At 42.0% G+C, this 26521-nt stretch overlaps 1 protein-coding gene across 4 annotated transcripts in view; it reads right to left on the bottom strand.

Moving 5' to 3' along the window:
• MYO1B (myosin IB) overlaps window positions 1-26521 on the bottom strand; it is a 197340-nt gene that overhangs the window by 59704 nt on the left and 111115 nt on the right. For all 4 annotated transcript variants that reach the window (XM_075934204.1, XM_075934205.1, XM_075934206.1 and 1 more), the window contains exons 6-11: window positions 24393-24439; window positions 19460-19523; window positions 4974-5072; window positions 4477-4580; window positions 3349-3496; window positions 1935-2053 (exon numbers count right to left, since the gene is read on the bottom strand). In XM_075934204.1, the coding sequence (XP_075790319.1) occupies window positions 1935-2053; window positions 3349-3496; window positions 4477-4580; window positions 4974-5072; window positions 19460-19523; window positions 24393-24439 (581 nt within the window). The remainder of the gene's footprint in view (window positions 1-1934; window positions 2054-3348; window positions 3497-4476; window positions 4581-4973; window positions 5073-19459; window positions 19524-24392; window positions 24440-26521) is intronic.

The following is a 26521-nucleotide window of genomic DNA, read 5'->3' as shown; positions in this document are numbered from 1 at the left end:
GCTGGCCCCATCTTCCCCACAGTGCTTTCACCTTTGAAGTGTACCAACAGCCCAAGTGTAGCAACAGCTCTAGTAATGTTGCTACACTTCAAAGGCAGAGGCGTCCTATCAACTAACTGAAATTTAACATCCCTAGAAAGCACTCAAATGTGAAATTGTGGAACTATCAACTGTGGTTTGTAACCTATCCTTTAAATCACCTTCTGTACCTAATAAATGGAAGACAGAAAATGTGACGTCAATATTTTAAAAGGGCTTGGGAGGTGATCCTGGCAATTACAGACCGATATGTCTAACATCAGTACCAAGCAAATTAGTTGAAACTATAGTAAAGAATAAAATTGTCAGACATGTAGATGAACATAGTTTGTTGGGGGAAAAAGTCAACATGGTTTCTTTAGAGGGAAATCATACCTTACTAAATCAGAGTTCTTTGAGGGGGTCAACAAACATGTGGACAAAGGGGATCAAGTGGATATAGTGTAATTAGATGTCCACAAATCCTTTAACAAGGTCCTTCACCAAATGATCTTAAGTAAAATAAATTGTCATGGGGTAAGAGGGAAAGATCCTTTCATGGACTGATAATTGGTTAAAAGACAGGAAACAAAGGGTAGGAATAAATGGCAAGTTTTCAGAATACAGAGAGGTAACTAATGGTGTCACCCAAGAGTCCATAATGGGACTGATCCTTTTCAACCTTTTTATAAATGATCTGGAGAAAGGGATAAACAGTGAGGTGGCGAAATTTGCAGATAATATTAAACTGCTCAAGATAGTTAAGACCAAAGCAAACTGTGAAGAGCTTCAAAAAGATTTCACCAAACTGAGTGATTGGGCAACAAAATGACAAATGAAATAAATGTAAAGTAATGTACATTGGAAAAAATAATCCCAACCATACATACAATACAAGGGGAATAATTTAGCTATAACTACTCAAGAGAGATTTTAGAGTCATTGTGTTTAGTTCTCTGAAAACATCCACTCAATATGCAGCAGCAGTCAAAAAAGCAAACAATGTTAGGAATCATTAAAAAAATGATAGAGAATAAGACAGAGAACATCTTATTACCTCTATATAAAACCTAGGTATGTCCACACCTTGAATTCTATGTACAGATGTGGTCACCTCATCTCAAAAAAGATATATTGGCATTGGAAAGAATTCAGAAAAGGGCAGCAAAAATGATTAGGGGTTTGGAATGGGTCCCACATGAAGAGATTAAAAAGACTGGGACTTTTCAAGCTTAGAAAAGAGGAGACTGAGGAGGGATATAATAGAGGTCTATAAAATCATGACTGATGTGGAAAAAGTGAATAATGAAAAATTATTTACGTGTTCCCATAACAAAAGAACTAGTCACCAAATGAAATTAAAGGTAGCAGGTTTAAAACAAACGAAAGGAAATTTTTCTTCATGCAGCACACAGTCAACCTGTGGAACTCCTTGCCAGAGGATGTTGTGAAGACCAGGACTTTAATAGGGTTCAAAAAGAACTAGATAAATTCATGGAGGTTAGGTCCATCAATGGCTATTAGCCAGGATGTGTAGGAATGGTGTCCCTAGCCTCTGTTTGACAGAGGCTGGAAATGGATGACAGGAGAGAGATCACATGATGATTACTTGGTCTGACACTCCCTCTGTGGCTTCTGGCTTTAGCCACTGTTGAAAGACAGGATACTGGGCTAGATGGACCTTTGGTCTGACCCAGGATGGCTGTTCTTATGTACATCCTCAGATTCAAAAGAAGCAATCCAGAAATTACATTTATGATATATCTGATGTAAAAATCAGAATAAAACAACCCTTTCAGGACCTTCTTATATGTGCCCCCTCCCCCCCAAAAAAAAGAGAGTGCCACAATCCTTCTGAAAAAGAAAACTGCTTTTATATATATCTTACAGAAAAATCAGTAAGAACCTGCCTTTACCTGAGCCACATTTAGGGTTGTAGAGACCTTTTCTTGTTTGGCTTCAACTGTTCGGAAGCTAAAGGCTCTTTCCAACACTGACTGATCGATCCCCGTCAACTCACAAATTTCTTTAAGCTCTATGACAGCAAAAAACAAGAGAGTGTAACTATAATTCACTTCCATATCACTGTAATTTGTACTGGCTAAACTTAGAAAACACTATATCAAACAAAAAGCTAATTATTATCTTTAACTTTGAAGAAGTGGAAAGTTTTGGTTGATTGTTACCCAGTGGCATAGGTAACAAGTGGATGGGTCAGATGGGCGGATTGCAATGAGGGTGGAGTATGAGCGATGGGGCCAACTCCCCGCCCCTGCCAGCCTCTGGGATTGGGGGGAGAAATAGATGCGGTGGCCGGGGGGGCCTGTAAAAATGGGGACCCCCCACAAAAATGTGCACCTCCCCCCTCACTCTGCCTCCTCTGCCAGGTGTTCAGGGCTTACCCCATTCCTCCTGAGGGGACTTGTCCTGCTTTTCCCAGTGTGCTGCTTTGCCTGCCCTGTGCTCCAGCTGCAGAGCAAGACTGGGAGCCGAGGCTTGTCCTGCTCCCACATGAAGGCAGGACCTGAATGTCTCTGACTCCCCTTCCTGACAGCAGTGTCATGCAAGCGGAGCAGAACAAGAGCCCAACGCCCTTGAGAGGGGCTAGCCTCTGTTCCCTGGCAGGAGCAGAGTCAGGCTGGGGGCTGATGGGCCTGGATATTGAGAGGGCCACAGCCCACCCAGATCCACCCATAGTTATACCTTGGGTTTTACCACTCTACCCCTTCTAAAGTTGGCTGAAAACAATAATAGAAAAAATATTCCATAAAAATCCTTTTGAAATGTGAAAGCATTTTCCATTTCGTTCTATTGCAATAATTCGTCATTCTTTTCCCATCTTCTGTGGAAACTTTTTTCCTGAAACAGAACTTTCAAACACACAAAACAAAAACACCACATTTTCAAACTGTACCAAAGACAACAAATGAAGTCCTTTCAAGTGACTTAAATTACACCTTGGCAGTACAAAACCAAAAAATATTAAACTGCATAATTACTGTGGTACAACATAGTACATGAGTTCATAAAGCAATTGCTTCCATTTAATATTTTAGAAGAAAGCTTTCATAAAATGGAAAGACTAAAACCCTAATTTAAAAAAAAAAAAAGCTAATGAAAAAAACATTTTTGTAAGTAAAATTTTGACCGAACCACTAAATATGAGAGATTTTAACTAAATCTCCTTAGAGATGATGTTCAGAATAAAAAAGGAAGTAATGTACCTTAATCCAGATATAAGAGTAAAAATAAATCTTGTATTTACAAGCTACAGAGTTTGCAATTAACTAATCAAATATTACTTTTTTCATAAGCCCATTGTCATCTTACCATTTTTATCTTTGATTTTACTTTCATCTAAACCATTTACTCGAGATTCAGGTTTGAATTCAATGTTTCCCAGTTTTAGAACTGCTGCTACAATCTCCAAGATGGACTGTGTTTCATGTTCCATAAAGCCAACTATCTGCATGGCATTCTGGAAAAGGGAAATAAACCTTGATAAAGATGTAAATTTTTAATCAAACATATTTATATTTGATTAAATTCCATCATTTATATACATCAGCACAGAATACAAATATTTTCCAAATACATATACAGTAAAATTCCAATCATCTGGCACCTTTGGGACCCAAGGGGTGCCGGATTATTGGATATGCTGGAGTACCAGAAGGGGGCTATTAAGGGCCTGGGGGGGAAGAGGGGAGACTGCGCACCGTGGGCAGCACTCCAGCTGCTCTGCCCCCGGCTTCCCCAAGTTTGCCGCTGCTAGAACTGGCCAGCGTTGGACTTGGGGAAGCCGGGGGCAGAGCAGCTCGAATTGTCTGGCTGGCCAGAGCACTTCCGGGTTCCAGTTGGTGCCAGACTATCGGGAGTGCCGGACCACTGGATGCCGAACAACTGGAGTTTTACTGTACATATTATGATATGCAAATATGAAAAAATGACTAGGTTTAGATAATTATATCACAAAATAATAAGTGAGGTTTGTGAGGATTTAGTTTAAACATTTATGCCAACTGAATTACAATCTGTAGTGTTCGTACCAGAACACTGAAGTAATCAATGTTTTTAAAAAGATTTTTTTCCTCCAACTGCCTATACTTCAATTAGAGTAATTGCAGACTCATACCAAATTTGAGAATGCTGAGATTTTTGAAGAAATTATTTAAATGTAACAACAGAATAGGAGAAAAGCATCACCAGAGTTCAAACTTTTCTTAATAAGTACAGAGATACAAAACCAAACTGTTCTATCATGACATTGGTTAACAAATGTTACATCTCAAACTCATGGTGTACTGCAAGTCTGTAAGAAAAGTGTGCATAACATTAAGGCCCCAGTCCTAAAAATGACAGCAGAGGTGGATGCCCTCTAGTTCAGAGTTGCAGGAATAAGGACTTGAAATTTTGATGTGTGAGTCTTGGATTAACCCAAACAGAGCTGTATCTTACCCTAACTGTTCTGAAGTTTACTGCATCATCCACTCCGTTTACTCGGGCAGAGTCCAAACTCAGGTAGTTATATCTGCTGAAATCCCGTTCAAGTTTAAGTGTGTCTAAAACAAAAATAAGATCATCAGGTATCTTTGTTAGTGGCTCTCTTTCACCCCTACGGCCAGTATTATGAATAACTGGTATTAACAAAGAGTCAACATTAAACTGACTCGGTGATCTTTAAATTGAAAACCCTTTAGAGAAAGGGAGGTCTCTCTACTGTGTTCATACAACATCCAGTACAAAAAAGTCCCCAATTCTGCCCATGACTTTGATTACCACAGTGTAAATATTTACTTACTACTACTACTAATGTTAAATAATAAATAGTAAGTTAAGAAAAGATACCTTTCTTCACACAGAACACAAAAATGAAAATATTGGTTGAGATGGTTTTATTAGGAAAACAAAAAACAGGCATCACATCTGATATACAGCAGAGGCGCAACACTTACTAAGCAGGTCTTCTGATGCACCAGATAATAGCTGATAGAAGATATGAAAATTTCTTTCACCCCTTGGCTGTTTAACAACACGGGACTTCTCTAATAGATCTAAAGACAAAAATAATAGCAGTCAATTTTTTCTACCCCCCTTTCCCTCTATTAAACAAGATTTTTTAAACTGTTTCCTATTAACACCAGAGTTGATTAAATAATTTTATGGAATTATTTAACAAGCTGTGATGTTCCTTCACTAAGTTATTGGCAAAGAATTTTGTTCATTATCTGCCCAAGTCAACCTACATAAACTGATGATTTGTAGATGTTTCAGCCATACTAAATAGTCATGATGGGACAGGTTTTTAAACGATATTTATGTGCCTAATAAAACTCATTGAAATCAATGAGCTTTAGATTCTAGGTACTTTTGAAAACCCCAGGAGGTACCTAAAGATCTTTTAAAAACTGGCCCTATAGTCACAGGCATAAGCAGCATCAGGTGAAAAAGCCTATAGAGAAAATCCAATAAAAGACTGGAAGAACAACAAAAAATAAGGTTGGGGGGGATTCTTACACGGCAATAGAGCTTTAAAAGTGTTTAGAAGGTGGAAGCAACAAAGAAAAAATTTTCAAGTAGGACTCAGGCCATAACTTCACTTCTTGGAAGATTGACGCTGCGGAAGCACCACACTGACCTGGACAGCAGTGGGTAAAACTTACAGCAAGCACAGCATTTTTAAGGCTGAAGTCCACGGTAAAGGAGAATTTAACTAAATGCTGAGGTCTTGGGGACTCAGTTTGGATTATTTCAGTCTATTTGTAATCAAAAAATGCATTTTATAATCTAATAATCCTATCGTTTGTCTTCACTATTTCCTAACGTGGCTGTATTACATCAGCATATTCAGCAAAAAAGTAGCTTTGCAAAATCTTGTAAGAAACAATTGCTATTCAGGGATGCAAAGTGCAGCAAAACTTTGGTTCATAATTCTGCTTCTCATAACTCTAGTTCGTCAACTACACACCTCATTCGGAACCAGAAGTATGCAATCAGGCAGCAAAGACACCCCTCCCCCCCCAAAAAAGCAATTACAGGTTAAATCTCTAAAATCTGGGACTCTCTGGTCCAGCAACATCTGTGGTCTGACAGGATCATGGATATAGCTGGACCAGAGAGCCCCAGCTGGCCAGGTTCAGAAGTGCAGCCTGGCTGGGATCGGCTGGGCTGGGCGAGGGAGTTGAGTGCAGTGGGACTATGGAAACAGTAGGCTGGGCTGCGGGGGGTGAGGGAGGCGCGCGCTCTAAGGGGTGGAGGACTGCCACTGGAGGGCTCTGAGGGCGGGAGGCTGGCACTGGGGAGGCTCAGTGTAGGGGACTCTGGGTTCAGTGGCTGGTGCTGGGGGACTGTAGACTGGGGCTTTTGGCAGGCCAGTAACATCTTATTTGAATGTTTGCACATTCGTTATGCAAATATTACCGGTCCCCCAAAAGTTTGAGATTGGGTTTGCTGGTCCCTGGTATCAAAAGGTTGGGAACCACTGTCCTAGACCTTTGGATTTTTAAATTATATTATAGTGAACACAATCCTTTCCATTTTTCTAAATGTATTACAAATTGACTTCAGTGACAAGTCAGGCCTGAGAATACATTGCAAAACTCCACTGGAGAGGAATAAATGTCACTAGCCTAATACATTCAAAATGATCCAGCACAAGTACAGTAGACTTCAAATAATCCAGCACCTTTGGGACCTAGGTGGTGCCAGATTGTCGGATATGCTGGAGTATTGGGAGGTACTCCGGCGGGGGGCTGTGACGGGTCTGCCGGGACCCACACTGCATCCGGGGGGTGCGCGGGGAACGGTGCGACGACGGGTGAATCCTCCACTATTTTGCAGAAAGGCGGAGGAAGCCCTGCACAGCCACCCAGAGTTTCCGGAAGGGGAGTGGGCTCCCCAACACCCCCCCCCCAACTGCAATAGTTATCGCCGAGCAGGGGGGTGAAGGGCAGCACTGCAGGACCAACCCAGCAGCACCCCAGCTGCTCTACTCCGCCGCTTCCCCAAGTCCGCTGCTGCTGAAAATGACGAGCAGCGGACAAGCGGCGGAACAGAGCAGCTGGGGTGTTGCCAGGTTGGTCCTACAGGGGCGCCCTTTACCCCACTGCTTGGTGATAACTACTGCACTCTGGGAGGTGGGGAGCCAGCTCCCTTCCCGAAAACTCTTGGCAGCTGTGCCGGGCTTCCCCGCCTTCCTGCAAAACGGCAGAGAGTTTGCCACCCTCTGGCCGGACACAGTGCGGGTCCCGGCAGACCCATCACAGGGGTATAATCCCCTTCCCCTCTTCTCCCCTTCCCTTTACCAGCCACGAGCGCCCATGGGGCTCACAGCTGGTCCAATTGTCTGGCTGCCCGGAGCACTTCTGGGTTCCATTTGGTGCTGGACTATCAGGAGTGCCAGACCACTGGAAGCCAGACAATTGGAGTTTTACTGTAATTTGTAGTCCCTTCATTTTCACACAGAGGGGCTCTCCTTGGCTATCTAGGCCAAGTCACAAGACAGGTTTCAATCAACAAACAGCAGATAATTTTTACAGAAAAACATGCAGCTTCCTGACATACCATATTTTCCCTGTTTGGTTCCCTTCTCATCCATGAGAGAACAGAATAATGGCTCTTCAACAGGGCCTGCTAATGTTAACCCTATATTTGGAACTATGTTCCCTAAGTGAAATAAGCCCTAAACACAAGACTTACTGGTGGTATCTACAGTCAGCCACAACGTACAAGCTTTCAAAAGGAGATAAAACCTGTTTACACCACATAGTAAGTGGTGTGTGTTGATTTTTTAAAACTTTTTAGCCAACAGACTTTCAAGCCTTTTTCCTATTTTAGAAAAATTTTAAAGCTACATATTTCCTAGAATCAAAAAAATGACTGTAGAAACAACAATAAAAAAAAATCTGTGTCTAACAATGACGTTAGAAAAACTTCAGATTTTTAAAACAAGAATTTAAAACAAATATCTACTCATAAGAAATCCAGTAACATTGCCTTGGCCAATAGAAATTCCACAACAGTGACCATAAAAATATAACCAGAGTTCATTGCTTTTCTGCTAATTCTTCAGTATATATACACAATTACATATACCCTTTTGTTTTGCTAACCTAAAAGTTACTATGTTTACTCACAGCTTTCTTCCATATTGTTTCTGAAGGATGTAAAAATAAGATTTTATTCTTAATTATAGTCATAAACTGTCATTTGGATTGTGAAGTACACCCTTGCAGATTAAAAATGCTTTTCTAAACCAGGCATTATATCTACTATATGTATAGTTATTTTCTAATGTATCACTAAATCAGGGTGAGGATCTGTTGGAGAAAGCCACCATCATGGTAAGAGTGAAAGCATTCAGCAGGCAATTTGCTCTACCACCATCTTTTTAAAATCAGGCAGAAATATATGTTACTTAGTAACTGTGACATTTTGCAGTTGTCTAGCATAACAATACATGTATTTTTCCAGTCTCTAAGCTTATTTTCTTTTAAATGGAACACAAAGAATACGAACAATTTCTGTGACTCATCAGAAAAATTACTGCCAAAATTGTAGCTACCATCTCAGGGCTGTTTTCTAAATACATTACAGGCAGTCCCCGGGTTACGTACAAGATAGGGACTGTAGGTTTGTTCTTAAGTTGAATCTGTATGTAAGTCGGAACTGGCGTCCAGATTCAGCCGCTGCTGAAACTGACCGCCAGTTCTGACTTACATACAGAATCAACTTAAGAACCCCAGGCGTCCCCAAGTCAGCTGCTGCTGAAACTGATCAGCAGCTGATTCCAGGAAGCCTGGGGCAGAGCAACTCTGCCTCGGGCTTCCTGTAGTCAGCGCTGGTCAGTTTCAGCAGCAGCTAAATCAGGACGCCTGGGGCAGAGCAGCTGGGGCGCCGCTCCTCGGAACTACTGGACCAACCCAGTAGCACCCCATCTGCTCTGCCCCAGGCGTCCTGATTCAGCCGCTGCTGGTCAGTTTCAGGACCAGAGCAGCTGGGGTGCTGCTGGGTTGGACCAGTAGCGCCCAGAGCGGTGCTGCGGGACCAGCCGGCAGCACCCCAGCTGCTCTGCCACAGGCGTCCGGAGAAAAGCCTAGTCTGCTGGGGGGGGGGGCGTACTAGCTGCGCCCCCCCCCCCCACTCCAGCAGACCAGGAAGACACGGGCGGCGGACCGAGACGCACCGCGGTCCCGCCGCCTGGGTCCTCCGTGGCAGACCAGGGAGACAGGGAGCAAAGCCTCTGAGGATGCCGGCAGCGGGACAGCCACGGGGCTCCGCTGCCGGCTTCCCCTCGGCTTTGCAAAGCCGCGGGGGGGAGCGGGTGGGGGGGGCTCGAGCAGCCCAGGCGCCCCTGGGCTGCCCGAGCCCCTCCGCGGCTTTGCTCTGCATCTTCCTGGTCTGCAGACCAGGGAGACGCAGAGAAAGCCCCAGAGTACACGGGGGGCAGGACCGCGAGGTCCCACAGTCCGTGTACTCTGGGGCAGCCCCGTTCGTAACTGCGGATCCGACACAAGTCGGATCCGCGTAAGTCGGGGACTGCCTGTACTCAAGTGTGAATTTTTAAGATTTATAAACTACTCTGGAATAGGAGACAATTGGGGGCATGTATTTTCAAGTTGATCATGTAATTACAAGTGCAACTGTATATGAAAACAGTAATTTGAAAAGTGACTACACCTGTTCCTAAGAAGTAACAGCAGTCCATCCTATGAACCCTTTTAACACAGATTTTTTTGGCATACTTTTAAACTGAGAAATAATAAGTGATAGCTTTGGTTTGTTTCATGAAAAGACTGACCATCTAAATACACATGTTCCTTCACAGGGGAATGAACTGTACTTCTAGATTCTTGCTGGGAAGCCTCAGGAAGACTATACCACAGGGGTAGGGAACCTTTTTTGGGTTGGGAGCCGCTAACCCACAGAAAATAGTTTGGGGGCTGTGCGCACACAAAATCCTCACTGATGTGGCCCCCAACAGAAAAAGACTCCCACATTCCCCTCACACATCAGTGCCATGGGGGGCCCAGTAGATTTTGAGTGTTCCAGCCCTATAGGGAGGTGTCAGAGAGGGGGGGCTTAAGTGCCATCACGGACTCCCCAATGGTGGGGGGAGCCCCCAGCCTTAGGGGCCGAATACAGGGCCACACATCCAGCCATCTGGCCTTAGGTTTCTCAACCTATGGTAGGGGTGGGGAAGTCACATAAGAAATAAAGGCTAGTGATCTTCAGTGGGATTCTACCCATCCCTAGAGAAGGAAAGAGAAGGTACTATCAAGAGGACTTTGGCACGTTCAACCAGTTTTCATGAGATTGACTCCAACTGAGTAGGGACCAAAATACACTTCTGGGATGGATGCTGGTACGATTGGTTAAAATAGATTTAAACTAGCAATCTGGGGGAGACTGTTGGGAGATGCAAATGTAATCTGCATATATTATTCTGATGTTCAGCAAGAGGAAAATCAAGTAAAAGAGATGCACCAATGGACAAAGGAGGGTAGGAGACCAAACACCACAAGTAAAGACAGTGCCAAAGCTACCAGATAGTAACAGTCGGGCAGGTAACATTGTACCTAATCAGGCAAGGAATCTGGGTGAAACCAAGCAGAAACAACTAATATGTCTGTACTCCAATGCAAGGAAGCTGGGTAACAAAATGGAGGAACTAGAATTACTGGTGCAGGAAATAAAACCAGGGATTAAATGGATAATGGAAACATGGTGGAATACTATTCATGATAGGAATTCAGATGTTAAAGGGTATGTGCTATTCAGGAAGGTCAAAAATCAACAAAGGTGGAGTAGCAGCATTGTGTATTTATGACAAGGTAGACTGTAAAGAAATTGTAAGTGAAGGAATGCATAAAACGGAATAGGTTTGGGTCAAGATTACTTTGGAATAGAAAGAAAACAGAGGTTCCATTAGAACAGTGCTTGGGATCAGATACAGATCCACAGGAAACAATATGGATACGGACAGATACTTCTTTAATATTTTAATTAACTAAATATACTGGGAATTAAGTGATTATGGGAGGCTTATTTCCAAGATACAGATTGGAGGACAAGTACTATTAGCAGCACTAGGGCCTAAACATTCCTGCACATGAGAACTGACATTTCTTCACTAAATAGTCACCGAATGATCAAGAGGTGATGCCATTTTATATTCAATATTGGTAAATGGGGAGGACCTCATAGAAATACAGGTTGTAGAACGCAATCTTGGTTCAAGAGAGTATGAGTTAATTCAATTTAAACTAAGTGGAAAGATAAATAAAATTAGATCTGCAACTTGGAACCTTTGCTATCAAAAGGGGAAACTTAAAAAAAACCCATAAGACTTAATTAGGGAAGCAACTGGACTAAAGAACTCAAGGATCAGAATGTGAAGAAGACTCGCAATTACTTTAAATAAAAGTTGCAGGAACTATCTGTTGCCAGTTTTCCAAACAAGGGGAAAAGAACTGGAAGAAAGAATTGCAAACCTAATTGGAGGAACAAGAATTCCAAAGAGATTATTAAAAGAAAGCAGAAAGCCTAAAAAAAAATGGAAGACATAGATCATCAAGGAAAGCTACCAGAAGTACAAAGTGAGAACTGCTAAAAGCTAAGCAGAGTTGAATACTGCAAAGGAAATTAAAACCAACAGTCAAAGGTTCTTTATTCATATAAATAAAAAGAAAATAAGGAAAGAAGAAGTGGGACGTCTAAGCACGACAGATGCAGTGGAGTTTAAAGACCTAAACAAATATATTGACTTAATTTTTAATAAGAGTAACAAGGAGTTTGGGGACACTGGCTGGATGGAAGGATATGTAAGTAGAAATCATCACATCCAAGGTGGAAGCCAAACTCATACAATTTAATTGGACTAAACTGGGTGGTCCTGATAATCTCCAGCCAAGAATATTAAAAAAGTGCCACGTGAAACTGCAAACCCAAGAGCAAAGATTTTTAGTGAAACTTTAAATCTGGCAGTTGTACCCTACGACTGAGAAATTCTAAATACAGCACTTTACTTAAGAAATAGAAAAAACGGCCCTAGAAAGTACAGGCTCATTAGATGGTATGATAAGTTGTCCTAAAAGTGGTATTTGGGACAAAATATATGATTTTACAAAAGTTAGATCATGCCAGACCATCCTAATTTCTGTCTCTGAGAAAAAAACCAATTTTCTAGACAAAGGAAACACAGTAGATCTAATCAACCTGGATTTCAGTAAAGCATTTGACACAGGTCCACATGGGAAATTATTAAAAGGGGAAGGCAGCAGTTAATTGAAAAAGGTGGGTAAGGTTCTAGTTAAGGGGACATTACAACAGGACATATTGAAAGTTGAGCTATCAGACTGAAGGGAGGTTACTTGTGGAGTTTCTCAAGGATCAGTCTTGGGATCCATCTTACTTAAAAGAATAGGAGTGCGCTAACAAAATTTGCAGATGACACAATGTTTGGAATTATTGCCAATAGAGAGGAGGATCAGAGTATCATAAAAGATTTGTAAAACTTCAAAAACTAGAGTAACAGAAATAGGATGAAATTTAATAGTGCAAATTCATGTACCAAGAACTTTAGCTTTAAGCTGGGGACGTCTCAGTTTGAAGGTAACAGGGGAGAAGAAAAACCTGGAGCTATTGGCTGATTACAGGATGACTATGAGCTGCAAATGTGACAAGGCAATGAAAAAGGATAACTAAGTCCTAGGATGAATCAGGCGATGTAGTTCCAGTCTAGATAGGCAAGTGTTACTATCATTACATCACTCGTGAGAACTCACTTGGAATTCTGGTCTCCTATATTTAACAAAGATTCATTCAAACTGGAATTATTAGGACAACAAGAGGAATGGAAAATGTACCTTATGAGAGGAAGCATAAGGAGCTTGACTAGTTTAGCCTAACAAACTGAAGGATGAGGGGTGATAGGATTGCTCTTCATAAATATATCATAGACATAAATACCGTGCGGGAGAGGAGTTATTTAAATTAAGGGCCACTGCTTGCACAAAAAACAAATGGATATAAATTGACCATCAGTAAGTTTCGGTTTCAAATTAAAGGAAGGTTTCTAACCATCAGAGGAACAAAGTGCTCCATGGTGACAGTTGGGGATAGGAAGTGGGGGAAACTTAGTTTCAAATTGTTGACAAATTTAGGGAGGTCGTATGAAGACTTTTTCTAAAATAGTATATGGCCCAACTGTGACTGTTAGCAGATATTTCGAATGGCTGAAGATAGGCTCTAAGTTACTACACAGAATTCTTTGCCAGGAGTCTGGCTGGTGGATCCTGCCCTTATACTTGCTAATGAACTATTACATGTGGGGTCAGAAAGGAATTTTGACCCAGGTCAGGTTGGCAGAAGGCCTGAGGGCTTTCTTCTTCCTCTGCAGCATGGGACATAGTTCACTTGCTCATTTGAATTAGAGTTAACGGGATGGAGTTTCTGTAACTTGAAGTCTAACTCAAGACGTGAGGACTTCAGTAACTCAGACAGAAGTTATGAGGAATTGAGAGTTGGTGAGTGAAGTTCTGTGGCCTGTGCCGTGCAGGAGGTCAGACTAGCTGATCCATGATGGACCCTTCTGGCCTTAAGGTCTATGGGTCCGTAAGGGAATGCAGTCAACTAATTCATGCTGCCCTCAGTTATCAAGCAATATGCAGAAGAAAAAGAATGTCATCATCTATATAGTTCCTTTATTCCCCTATCTAGTTACTAGTGACAAGAAAAGGAGAACTAGGAATACTGTCAACTATTTCTGCAATTCATAACCACAAAATTCAACTGATTAACCGCAAATAAAACACTCAAGTTGTATTCACTGAACAACTTCTCTGAAACTTTTGCAAATCTTAACTAAACCTGGCAACAACTCCTGTGTGGTCAGTAAGACTGCATTGATCCCACCCTGGAGCTAGTACACAGCAGCTTTTTAACAGAATGAAGCCAACAATTCAGGACAGAAAAAGAAGGTAAATATTTTATCTAACTGAAGCTGCAGGAAGAAATTTAGGTGGTCTTTTGTGCAGACTAACAACATGGCCAGGACACTGGAGTCTGTATGCTTTCTTGACAAAAAAAAAAAAAAAAGTACCATGGTACCTCTCAGCACAAATGGTCAATATAATAAAAGGGTGCAATATGTACAAGGTATAAATACTCCTCTTCAGATACCTCAATTGAGCTAACTTCCCTTCTTCCCCCAAACCCAAAGGCAGTGCGGGGAATCGTAAGAGAGACAAGTCCTTTTCTCCTGACAGTCAAACTCCTACTGCTAGGGTTGCCAGATACCTTCACAAAAAAACCCGAACATGGCGGAGGAAGACTCTTAAGACTACAGTGAGCAATTCCTGACCCGATTCAGACATACTAGGTCACAAATAGGAGTTACAGCTACACCAGTCTCATGTAGTGGTCAGTATCACAGACTTGAATTTAAGGTCAGAAAAGAGCATGACCATCTGGTTTGACCTCCTGCACACTGCAAGCCAAAGAACCTCACCCACAGTTGTTACTTCACGATTCAGCTTTACTCTTCACCCAAAAGATGAGAAATTCCAGCCCCACTCATGCACCATGTCAGCACATTGGCTGTGTGCAGTCACTGAGAAGAATGCCACTTACTATCCTGGCCACTGGCCTGGCTCTATAGCACTTGGCTTGTGATCAAGCAAGATGGCATAGGACTTCAGAAAAGGTTTTCCAGTATATTGTAAGTGGCTGATCATAGTTTCGAAACACATGCCCGGAGATCTGATGAAGCCTATTCATCACAATTAACTTTTCCACTCACCATTTCTTTTTCATGATAGCATTAATGTAATAAGGTGCCAAAGTGTTGCTAGATGCTTTACCACAGATATGTAGTTTACAATTATCAAATCTAAGCGGACCTCAATTTGGAAACAGGCCTGACCTGACTAGCTCAGCAGGTTTTTTAGTTGATTCCGTTTAACAAGATTCGCTTGAAGGCTTTTCCACGTATGGTACACAAGATATTGCAGGTCTGATCTGTTCCCACTGGAATTCCCTTCAATGGAAGGTGGGATGGGACCTACATGCATCACTGTGCTAATTATACTCTGTGGTCAGTCCTTTGCACTCATGTTGCCCCAATGAAGGGGGCTACAACAGTGCTCTTTGTAGTATATTGGCCCATACTAAAGGGATTATCAAAGAAGAATGCTTCATGCTTGTTGGCATTTAATAGTTTTGTGCTTCTCAAGTGTTGGATGCTCTATGAACACTACTTAACCAAAGATCTTCCTTCCAGCATGGATTTGTAAAGAACAGATTGTGTCAAACCAATCTGATAGCTTTCTTTGATAAGATAACGAGTCTTGTGGATAAGGGAGAAGCGGTGGCTGTGGTATACCCAGACTTTAGTAATGCATTTGATATGGACACACATAATTTTATCATCATTAAACTAGGCAAATATAACTTAGATGGGGCTACTATAAGGTGGGTGCATAGCTGGCTGGGTAATCGTTCTCAGAGAGTAGTTATTAACAGTTCACAATCATGCTGGAAGGGCATAACAAGTGGGGTTCTGCAGAGGTCTATTTTGGGACTGGTTGTGTTCAATATCTTCAACTATTTAGATATTGGCACAGAGAGCACGCTTATTAAGTTTGCAGATGATACCAAGCTGGGAGAGGTTGCGAGTGCTTTGGACGACAGGGTCATAATTCAAAATGATCTGGACAAACTGGAGAAATAGTCTAAGGTAAACAGGATGAAGTTTAATAAGGACAAATGTAAAGTACTCCACTTAGGAAGGAACAATCAGTTTCACACATACTGAATTGGGAAGCGATTGTCTAGGAAGGAGTACTGCAGAAAGGGATCTACGGGTCATAGTGGGCCACAAGTTGAATATGAGCCAACAGTGTGATGCTGTTGCAAAAAAAGCAAACATGATTCCGGGACGCATTAACAAAAGTGTTGTGAGCGAGACACGAGAAGTCATTCTTCCACTCTACTCTGCTCTGATTAGGGCTCAATTGGAGTATTTTGTCCAATTCGGGCACCACATTTCAAGAAAGATGTTGAAAAATTGGAGAAGGTCCAGAGAAGAGCAACAAAAATGATTAAAGGTCTAGAAAACAAGCTATGAGGGAAGAATGAAAAAATGGGCTTTAGTTTAGAAAAGAGAAGACTCAGAGGGGGCATGATAGCAGTTTTCAAGTACCTAAAAGAGTGTTACAAGGAGCAGGGAGAAAAAAAAATGTCTCCTTGGCCTCTGAGAGGACAAGAAGCAATGGGCTTAAACTCTAGTAAGGGACGTTTACGTTTGACATTAGGAAAAACTTCCTAACTGTCAGGGTAGTTAAACACTAGAATAAATTGCCAAGGGAATCCCCATCTCTGGAGATATTTAAGAGCAGGTTAGATAGACATCTATCAGGGATGATACAGATGGTGCTTGATCCTGCCGTGAGGGCAGGAGACTGGACTCAATGACCTCTCGGGATCCCTTCCAATTCTAGTGTTCTATGACTATGATTCCGAACTCATTATGAATGCAATAATATTTAATGGCAATATAAGCTGCAATATAGTTCATCCTATAGAGACTATCATCAATAAAAAGAGGTCCTCCACTCCACTAAGCCTTATATATTAGTGTACTTCCAAATTTTTCAAGCAAAGAGTAGAAGACTTGATATAATTGCTCAACTTACCCAGACAGAGAGCCTCACTTAGTTTCTACTTCCTAGTAAGCCAGAACCGCCACTGTTATATTTGCAGAATTCAAATGAGAAATAGTTTGGCAATATAGGGTCTGATCTAAAGCCAAATGAAATACCTCTGACTTCACTGGAAATTGGATCAAACTCATAATATTTTATTGCTGTAATTTAAGGAATATAAAAATTAGAGAGGGGTGATGTAAGTATCACTGGATGTAACAATGGACTAATGATCAGAAAACAAGCAAGAGTATTATATTAACAAAATATAGGGTATGTTTATACTTGCACCCTCTTTTGAGAAAGGGATGCAAATGAAGACATTCAAAATTGCAAATGAGGCCAGGATTTAAATATCTCATGCTACATTTGCATATTCGCTTTTTGGCGCTATTTCAAAATAACAGATGGTGTTAAGACGCGGTTATTTCAAGAGAAAACCCTTCTCTCAAAAGAATCCTTATTCCTCATACAATGAGGTTTACCAGTTATTTTGAGAGAAGGGTTTTCTCTCGAAATAACCGCATCTGTTCCTTCGAAATAGCGCTATTTTGAAATAGCACCATAACGCAAATATGCAAATGAAGTTTGGGGTATTTAAATCCCGGCTTCATTTGCAATTTTGAATGTCTTCATTTGCATTCCTCTCGAAAGAGGGTGCAAGTGTAGACATACCCTGACCCTTCTTTAGCCTTTCCAGGTTCTCTTTCAGTGATGTAGTAGACCAGAAAAAGGATTCTAAAATTGACTTAAAACACAGTAAGTCAAGCACCCTAAAACAATCCTTGATTTCAGAAGGAGGTAATGTCTCATGAAAGTTGCATTTAAGATCTCACTAAACGTGGTGCAATTGTGAAAATGCACCCACAAATCAGAAGACATCAGTGACAGGGTGACAAAATTCAATTTTACATTATAGAGTTAATTCAAATGAATGATTTAAAGGTAAGACAGTTGTACAGGTTAAACCTCTATGGTCTGGGACTCTCATCTGGCAACATCTGGCCAATGGATGTGGCTGGACCAGACAGCCCCTGGACCAGTGAGCCACCGAGCCAGTTGAGAATCTGATGGGTGGAGATGGCGGTGGCCAGAGCCTGGCATGTGACAGAGAGGCTGGAAGTAGAGCCAGTCCTGCAGCTGGGGAGCCAGTGGCTGGGAGGTGGGAGTGGAGAGCTGGTGGTCTGGAGCCAGGCCAGGGGGCTGGGAGCAGAGCCGGTCCCACAGCTAAGAAACTGGGAGCGGAGCTGGTCCCATAGCCCAGGAACTGGCAGCCTGGCTGCCCAGCTGGGGGTCGAGGAGTGAAGCCAATCCTGTGGCCGGGGAACCAGTGACCCAGAGCCCAGGCAAGGGGCCAGCAGAAGAGCCAGACCCGCAGCCACGGGCAGCAAGCCTGGCTTGGGCCTGCAGAGCAGCAGGGTAGGCGGGCATAAGGGCAGTCCAGGCCAGGAAGCAGAGACCTCAGAGGCCATCAGAGAGGAGCTGGAATGACCATCCTTGGTCCAGCACCCTCCCTTGTTCAGGACCGGCCAGGTCCCAAGAGTGCTGGATTAGGGAGGTCCAACCTGCAGTACTACATATTTTAAAATGTAGAACACTATTAAGAATAGACAAGAAAACAAACTAATACTAAATAGTAATTGGCATCTAAGAGAGTGCTTCACAGATATACATAAACAACATTGAAATATGGACAGTTCAATAAGCATCCAACTTTAAGGGGCAAAGGATGGAAGTATTTTTTTTCAGGTATTAATGCCACAGCCCTTGATAACACTGACATGAGGCCAAGATCACAAGAACTTAAAATCTACACCTTTTACAGGCTGTTTTACATACATATGCAAAGAACATGAAAAGGGGAAACAAAGCATTACAGAACTACTATACGGGCCTCCTTTTTATCGTGATAATTAGCCTGACATTTTATGGACAAAGCAGATGAAAGTTCACATGCTGCACTTGGAGAAATTTCTTTTTTGCATACAAAATATTTTGAATATTAGAGGGAAAATAATACACAAACCCTGGAAGAAAAATTGTGTTGAGTTCAACATTAAAGAAACATAGCATCTGTTGGCCTCGAATTTCTTTAGTTGCAAAATTTCAAAGTTAATGGGTAACCACACTGTAAATAGCTCTTGGTCTGAGTTTCATATTCCTGTGTTTGCAATAAACTCTTTCAGGCAAAGCCTTACAAAGCGATCTGCAAAGGACACTGAATTTGCCATCCCCTTTTTTGCGGTCTGTACAAAAATCCCTTTTTGTACAGCTCCTTTATTGTCATCACAAAACAATGGACTTCTTTTTATTTATTTATTTAAACAATTTCTCAACAATAGAGTGCTAGTCTGATTAAGAAAATGAAATATCTGGAATGTGACCACCACCGATACCACTTAGATCTGCTACATCAAAACCACAGTTAAAGGAAACAACTGTCCTTAAATCTCCCTTTCAGATAATTCCAATGATGGATAATCTATGGTCCCATAATGCAGGATTATGGGCCCTTTAAGCAGTAAACTTTTACTAGTGTGTTTTCTCAAATGCATTTTCCTTTGTTTTATCTACAATTCAGTACAAAAAAAAGCAACTAGTATTTTCTATCTCTTCATAACACGGAGTTCTAAATAAAAAATACATATCCTCATAAGTCCTCTCCTTACTTTTTACTGCCCATTTTGAAGAAGAGTAGCCATGAAATGTTTTAAGTCAGTACCAAATGTAATACTCACAGTTACTTATAACTCCGCCAAGTGGATCACCTTTGAAATCAAACTCAATATCCATATACTTTCCCTGTGGAAACAATGGATTCAAGGATGTTACCACTCCATTCCAGACCTTTTTCAATGTCCTTAGTCATTTTATTGTACTACAGAGAAATTCAGTTGCTTCTTTATGGTGTATTTTAAGTTATAACAAATACTTAATAAATATATGCAATACCTTTTAAAATAATTTTATTACTCCAACTGGGGATTTTTATGGTAATAAGCTTTAATCAACAGAGGATGAAGTGTTCCAACACAGGTTAATTGGCTTTGTATTTTAAGTTTGTAGAAATAGCTGTGATTGTTTTTAAGAGCCAAGATTGCTATTCAGCAGGGGAGAGCAAACACCAGTCCACAGGCCGGATCCAGTCTGGCAGAATTAAGTGATATTTACTTGCCCCTCCACAGGTATAGGTGATTGCAGCGCCTTTAGAATTTGGATCGCCTTTCCTGGCCAACAGGAGGTGCAGGAAGCGGTGTCCTGGTCCATACTTCTTCCCACCACTCCCATTGTCTAGGAACAGTGGTGATCTGTGGACAATAGGAGCCATGACCACCACTACCTGTGGAGGAGCAGGTAAATATAGTTGCAGTGGACCACTAGGGGCGAACCGCCACCATATTATTGTCCACCCCTACTATACAGTCTTGTTTGCAGTGAGATTATAACCTCCAAAAGGAATACTTAATAGAGTTTAGAAAACTGACAGGACTATTTGTGTGCGAACTGCAGTGTTCTCATTACATGAACACTGGTGGCCTGACTAAAAGGTACCTTGTTTGTATGAACATAATCCTCTTTCAAATGAGACTACATTAACACAAACAAGATTCCTTTTAGTTATCTCCAACAGCATACACACTGGGCAGTTAGACTGCAATACTTTGGTACACTCTGTAATTCACACCTGCGGAACAGTGTAGACATAGCCTAAAGAAACAATACTTACTGCCTTAAAGGCATTACCAGACCTAGTAGGTTGGGGAATTCAGGAACCTGGTTTTGGCTATACAAGGTTAATTACACAGGAGTGTGGATCAGAGCATTCATAGGGTATTAAATTAATTTGGGATTACTGAGGGGTAGGTGAGGCTGCAGATGCTGATGTGTTTATAAATCATGTCTCAATAAAGCTACAGCCTGTTCCCACTAAGTTGTCTGACTTATCACTCAAGTGTTTGGGGCAAAGATTTGAGCAGCCTGTTACCACAGCCTCATCTCAAAAACTGTCAGCAGTACAGTACAACTGTAGTCGCTCTCCTTGACTTCTGTTTGATTTTTACACATCACAGAAGATCATTTAATTCCGTGCATTATTTTAATTTATGGTGACAGGTGTTCAATTTAGTAACAGTTACTTTCAACAGCAACAAGCAGCAATGGATCCTTATGGTTTATGAAGTCAATGACAGTACAGATCATGGGCAAACTGTTCAAGGATGATGCATTTTGGCAATAATTCAAACAAACTCCAAATGCATTCCCATATAATGGATTATTCTGTTTCACCTCCCCCCATTGCTTACTTAATGGAGCCAATGAATTGAACAGGAAGGTTTTGTGTTTATGCATTTCCACTTATTTTACTTAGAATGACTTTCCATCAACGAACATAACATTGAGTGTCATCTTACATTCCTTAAGCACTACCCTAAAGATGCATTCTAATTTGCTGGATAAATTTGTCAGGATTGGCCTATGAATAGTCTAGTTAAACATTAACAAGGTGTTTTTTTCGCTATGTTGGCAGCCATGTCATGGACAACATAGGAGAGTACTTGTATTTTCTGGTTTGAAAAATTAATCTGGAGCTAATAAATTCAGGCTTTTCTCAAAATTCTATTTGTTTTTTAAAGTAATTAAATCAGAGAATTATCACAGATCCAATTTTCCAATTACTGGGCCAGCAGTTAGCTCCCCAAAGAGTATTTTAGCTGTGGATTTAAAAGCAAGGTCTGAAGAGAGAAAGACAACTGGTTGTACTCTCTCCCCCTTGATATTCCTGATATCCCAAATTCAATCCTCCACACTACCTTCTCCTTGCTGTTTCATTTCCCCCTCCACATTCCTGGTCCCATTTACTCCTACTCCTTGCTTTGTTCGCCACACCACATTTCAGGCATATTTCCTTCCCTACCCCAAATACTACAATATCCCCTAAACCCTGGACCTTGCATCACCCTGGAAACATCTTGTGACACTCTAGAGCAGGAGTCTCAAACTCCCGGCCATGGGCCGACCCTGGCTGGCGAGATTGTGCAATTCAGCTCAGGATTCCAAGTGGGGGGGAAGGGAGTGGGAGGGAAATGTGACTGACTGTTACTGGCCCCCCAAACCCCACTCCTTCCCCACCCTTTCTCCCCATGACAACTCATGCCCCAAGCACGCAGTTTTGAGGATCTCCAGGAGGGAGGGGAAGCCAGGCACCACAAGCTGGCAGCAGTTGTGTGCCCCCACACTCCACATGGCGGCAGGAGTCACAGGGGAAGCAGCATACAATCACTCCAGCCAAGACTGGCCTGAAGGCTGGGCATTTGAGACTCTGCTCTACAGTCTACAATGTCTGAGATAAAACCACCCTACTCTGTCCAATTCAAAAAAACAAGCAGGGTCAATCAGAGGAGCAGTCAGATCAGACTCAGCTATATGGAAGCAGCAGGACAATCTCCTACCGGCTATTGGGCTAGAGTTTGGGAGGAGACCTTCCCCTGTCAAAAGCAGCTCTCCAGCTGAACTGCGCCCCTAAATTCTACCCAGGAGGACCACAGTATTTATGTGGAGCCCCATTAAGGCTGCAAAGATATTCTAATGCATTTCAACCCATATTGAAAGTTGGTCCATGGAATTATGGGATACTTTCAGCAGACACCCAGACAGAACTCGTGTCTACACTGCAAAGCAATAGGGCTTAAAACCTGTATCATGGCTTAATTTAGGCTCATTCCCTCCATCCCACGGGGTTCTGGGACCCTGGACCCAAGCCGTAAATTAGCATGATTTTGCCTGTAGATGGAAAGAGGATTAGGCTCTAGTCTGAGATGGAACCTTGGACTAACACTGCTGTGTAGACGAGCCCTTCTCTGTGGCTTTCCACAGTTAGCTCTCATGAGAAAGTTGGGGATGGGTGCTGCTCATTCTTTTGCATCTCCAAACATATAGTTGCTGCTTATTAGCAGCAATTATATTTACTGCCAATTGCCAGCTCCTATAGTTTCACATTTGGTTTTAGGATGAAATCTTTTGTTAAGGCGGCCCTGACTTGCAGAGTACAAATCCAGAATAGAAAACCAGAACAGTCAAGATGATAAATGACCCTGAACTGAAGAGTAAACACATGTAGAAACCTCCTACCAGCAAAATGAATCTGAATTAAAGATGAAAAGTTAAAAACAAAAAGGGGGGGAGAGATGATATCATGCGCACTGCTCCTATCACATGACTTCTTAGGCAGCCAACTGTGTCAGGAATAGCACCAAGTCTAGCTGAGGTATAATTATGTTTTTGTCCAGCCAGATAAGTGGCGACTCTCAAATTTAGCTCTCACTTGCGTACTTTGGTTTTCAGTCTAATTTTATGTTAAAGTCAGAAAGCAACAATCTTTTACCAAGAGACTAAATGCATTTTTAGAACAAGGGACACAACTAATCATGGAATTAAGCAATTATTCATAAAGCGAGAGGTTATCTTGGGTGAAATGAAACATTAAATACCTTACATCAAAGATTTTCCAAGCATTTTGGCTGGTATCATAAGGAGTGCTAGGACAAAAATGCTTCCCTTTCAAATGACATGGTCATTCATTTCTTGCAATAAAAGCTTTTCACGTACGATGACAAAAGAAGAGTGGCTCAACACCCTCTCCCCTTTTTGAATTCAAGTTCAGCCTTGTAAAAATGTCATGAAAACTTATCAATGCCTGCAAAGTATAATATAGCAATAACTACACATCTGAAAAAGAATCATTGATGTTTACAGGTCTGACCTAAGAAAGTATCTATTTTCTCAGCTACTCAAGGCCCAAGTGATAGAAGCCACTAATCAAGCAAGAGTTAGCTTAGCTTTAGGAGGAAAGGACTCTCCTGCATACAATAAAGTAATTAGGAAGCATGATAACTGAATGCCATTCTTCACAGGGCAGATTGAGTTTACAAAAACCTACTATGCTAGGATGAGGCCTCCAATCCCGGGGAGGAAAAGGATTTTTTGGAGGTCTGGGTATATTTACACAGCAGCTACAGGGGTCCCTCCCAGTAGAGGTAAACAGACTGGCTCTGCTTAAGCTAGTTTGCAAAAAAAATAGCAACATGGCTGTGGTGGCACATGCAGCCACTCAGGCTAGCTGCTCAGGTATGTACCCAAGCGCCAGGTGGGATTTTAAGTGATCCTCTTCCTCCTGGCATATAGCTTGACTAACAGTAGACAGTGCCATGTGGATTACTCACATTCCAGAATTGCTAAGGAATTTGTGGTAAGTGACTGATGGTCTTTTTTATACCTCAATAGAGATTAACGTCCACAGCTACAAACCCCTACATTCTGGTGAACCAGCTGGTGCTGGACTACGTTTTAAAAGCTTTTTGTGAAGCAACGAGGGAAAGATCTACATTGGCTAAGGGAAATTGTATGGGGTCTCCATGCTAAGGTTAAGGTCTAACCATTTCAAGGCATGGCAAAATTTGGTATGGAACAAGTTGACACTCCATTTAAATGTTTTCTTCACAGACTTAAAAAAACATACTGCAGATGAGCAGTAATGCCTTTTAGAACATCTGTTCCATATATACCCGATACTGCTCAGATTTCTGTAATTACATATCAAACTCTAACCTTTGATAGGAATTATTTCCTTTACATGACATGCATGATAATTCTGCGCCTTGTACATATACTTACAAATCTAGAAGAGTTGTCATTTCTTACAGTTTTGGCATTTCCAAAAGCTGGAAGGAAAAAAATAAATGAAACATGGTAAAAATGGTTAAAGACTACAAAACAAGCCAAAACTATATGCAAAAAACAAACAAAATTGCACATTTTTGGAAAACAAAACATTATCCTGTGTTTGACACATCATTGTCAGTTGCTGAAGATGGGTTTATTATGTGACAAATGAAGACCTAGGACATGAGGGTGAACTCCTAAACAAGATAGATTTGGGGTTTTAAAAAAAAGGAAAAAAACAGGCAAATACAAAAGTGTTATAAAGTGAAATTAAGTAGTGGCAGAATTGCATCTATTCCACAGGTGGACAATAAAACAGCAGCTATTCACAAGGGTTAGCCATATTTACCTGTGCCTCCGCCGGTACGGACAATTGCAGCTCCCATTGATTGGGAACGGCAATCTGTGGCCAAGAGGAGCAGCGGTCCCCTATATCTACAGAGGCACAAATAAATATGATGGTCTGGGAACCTGCCAGGGGCTAACCCTCATGTACTGAATCCGACCTGCGGGCTGGTATTTGCCCACCCTTGATCTAGACTAAATGTATCATGACATTTCAGATCTTCTACGAACATTTTACTGTCCAAACAAGCTACAAATTCAGCAAATAGGAAACATAACTTTTCTTTTGGAAATGTTCAGTAGCAAAACATTAGTTTGTTAACTACCAAAACTGAAGGCTAAGTTTCTGGTAGCAAGAGTTGCTCGCCCAGAAACTGGCCAAACACAAGAGTATGGAAGGAGATTAAAGCCATGCCTACATGAGAAACTTGCACTGGTTTAGCTAATACACCACACACACTTATTCGGATCAAAGCAGTGGTCACCAACCAGTAGATCTTGGCGCCTCACAGGTGATCCTGACTAGGAGCCTCCTGCTTGCTGTGCAAGGTGTGGGAGGGAGAAGAGAGGGGACACTGATGTCGGGGTGTCCCTTCTCCCCCCCACTTCTGTACCCTATCTCCACATGGAGAGAAGGGGATGGAGGGAACTTGGCAATGCAAATCTCTGTCACTCACTGTAGCCAGACAGACACCCTCCCCACCCCTCCCTACGAAACTCTGTCTTCAAAGGCTCCAGGGCCTCCAGAGGTGCTGGTATAACTATGGCCCTGGATGCTAGACAGGAACCAGATAACAGCGGCAACTGAGCCAGCAGGCGATCGGGGCCTTGGGCTGCCTTTGATTGGTACCAGTATTGACACGCCTACACACCGTCCCGAAGAAGAATCTGCCGCCCCATCAGAAAAGAACGTCCAGCCCTAATGATTTAGTTACCTCCACCTCACAGGTGCAAATTAAACTTTGGACCCGCTGTGGGAATGGGCATCACAAAGACATTCCAACTTAATTGGCATTTTAATCACAAGAGAAGCGTCTATGTGACCACAGGGGTATCAAGTGGGGCCCTGTGCCCCCCTCTAATTGGAGAGCCACCCATATACCTGCTGGTCAGGCGGTCTTGGACACCCGAGACTTTAGGGACACCTTCGTCTTGTACCAACTGCTTCATAGAATCATAGAATAATAGGACTGGAAGGGACCTCGAAAGGTCATCGAGTCCAGGCCCCCGCCCTCAAGGCAGGACCAAGCTCCGTCTACACCATCCCTGACAGAGGTCTATCTAACCTGTTCTTAAATATCTCCAGAGAGGGAGATTCCACCACCTCCCTTGGCAATTTATTCCAATATTTGACCACCCTGACAGTTAGGAATTTTTTCCTAATGTCCAATCTAAACCTCCCCTGCTGCACTTTAAGCCCATTACTCCTTGTCCTGTCCTCAGAAACCAAGAGGAACAAATTTTCTCCTTCCTCCTTGTGACACCCTTTTAGATATTTGAAAACCGCTATCATGTCCCCCCTTAAACTTCTTTTTTCCAAACTAAACAAGCCCAGTTCATGAAGCCTGGCTTCATAGGTCATGTTCTCTAGACCTTTAATCATTCTTGTTGCTCTTCTCTGTACCCTTTCCAATTTCTCCACATCTTTCTTGAAATGTGGCGCCCAGAACTGGACACAGTACTCCAGCTGAGGCCTAACTAGTGCAGAGTAGAGCGAAATTGAGAGATTGAGATTG

The sequence above is a fragment of the Pelodiscus sinensis genome, chromosome 7 (genome assembly GCF_049634645.1).
Source record: "Pelodiscus sinensis isolate JC-2024 chromosome 7, ASM4963464v1, whole genome shotgun sequence".
In the NCBI taxonomy this organism is placed as follows: Eukaryota; Metazoa; Chordata; order Testudines; family Trionychidae; genus Pelodiscus; species Pelodiscus sinensis.
The sequence above is the reverse complement of the archived record's forward strand: the minus strand, read 5'-3'. Positions and strand labels throughout refer to the sequence as shown.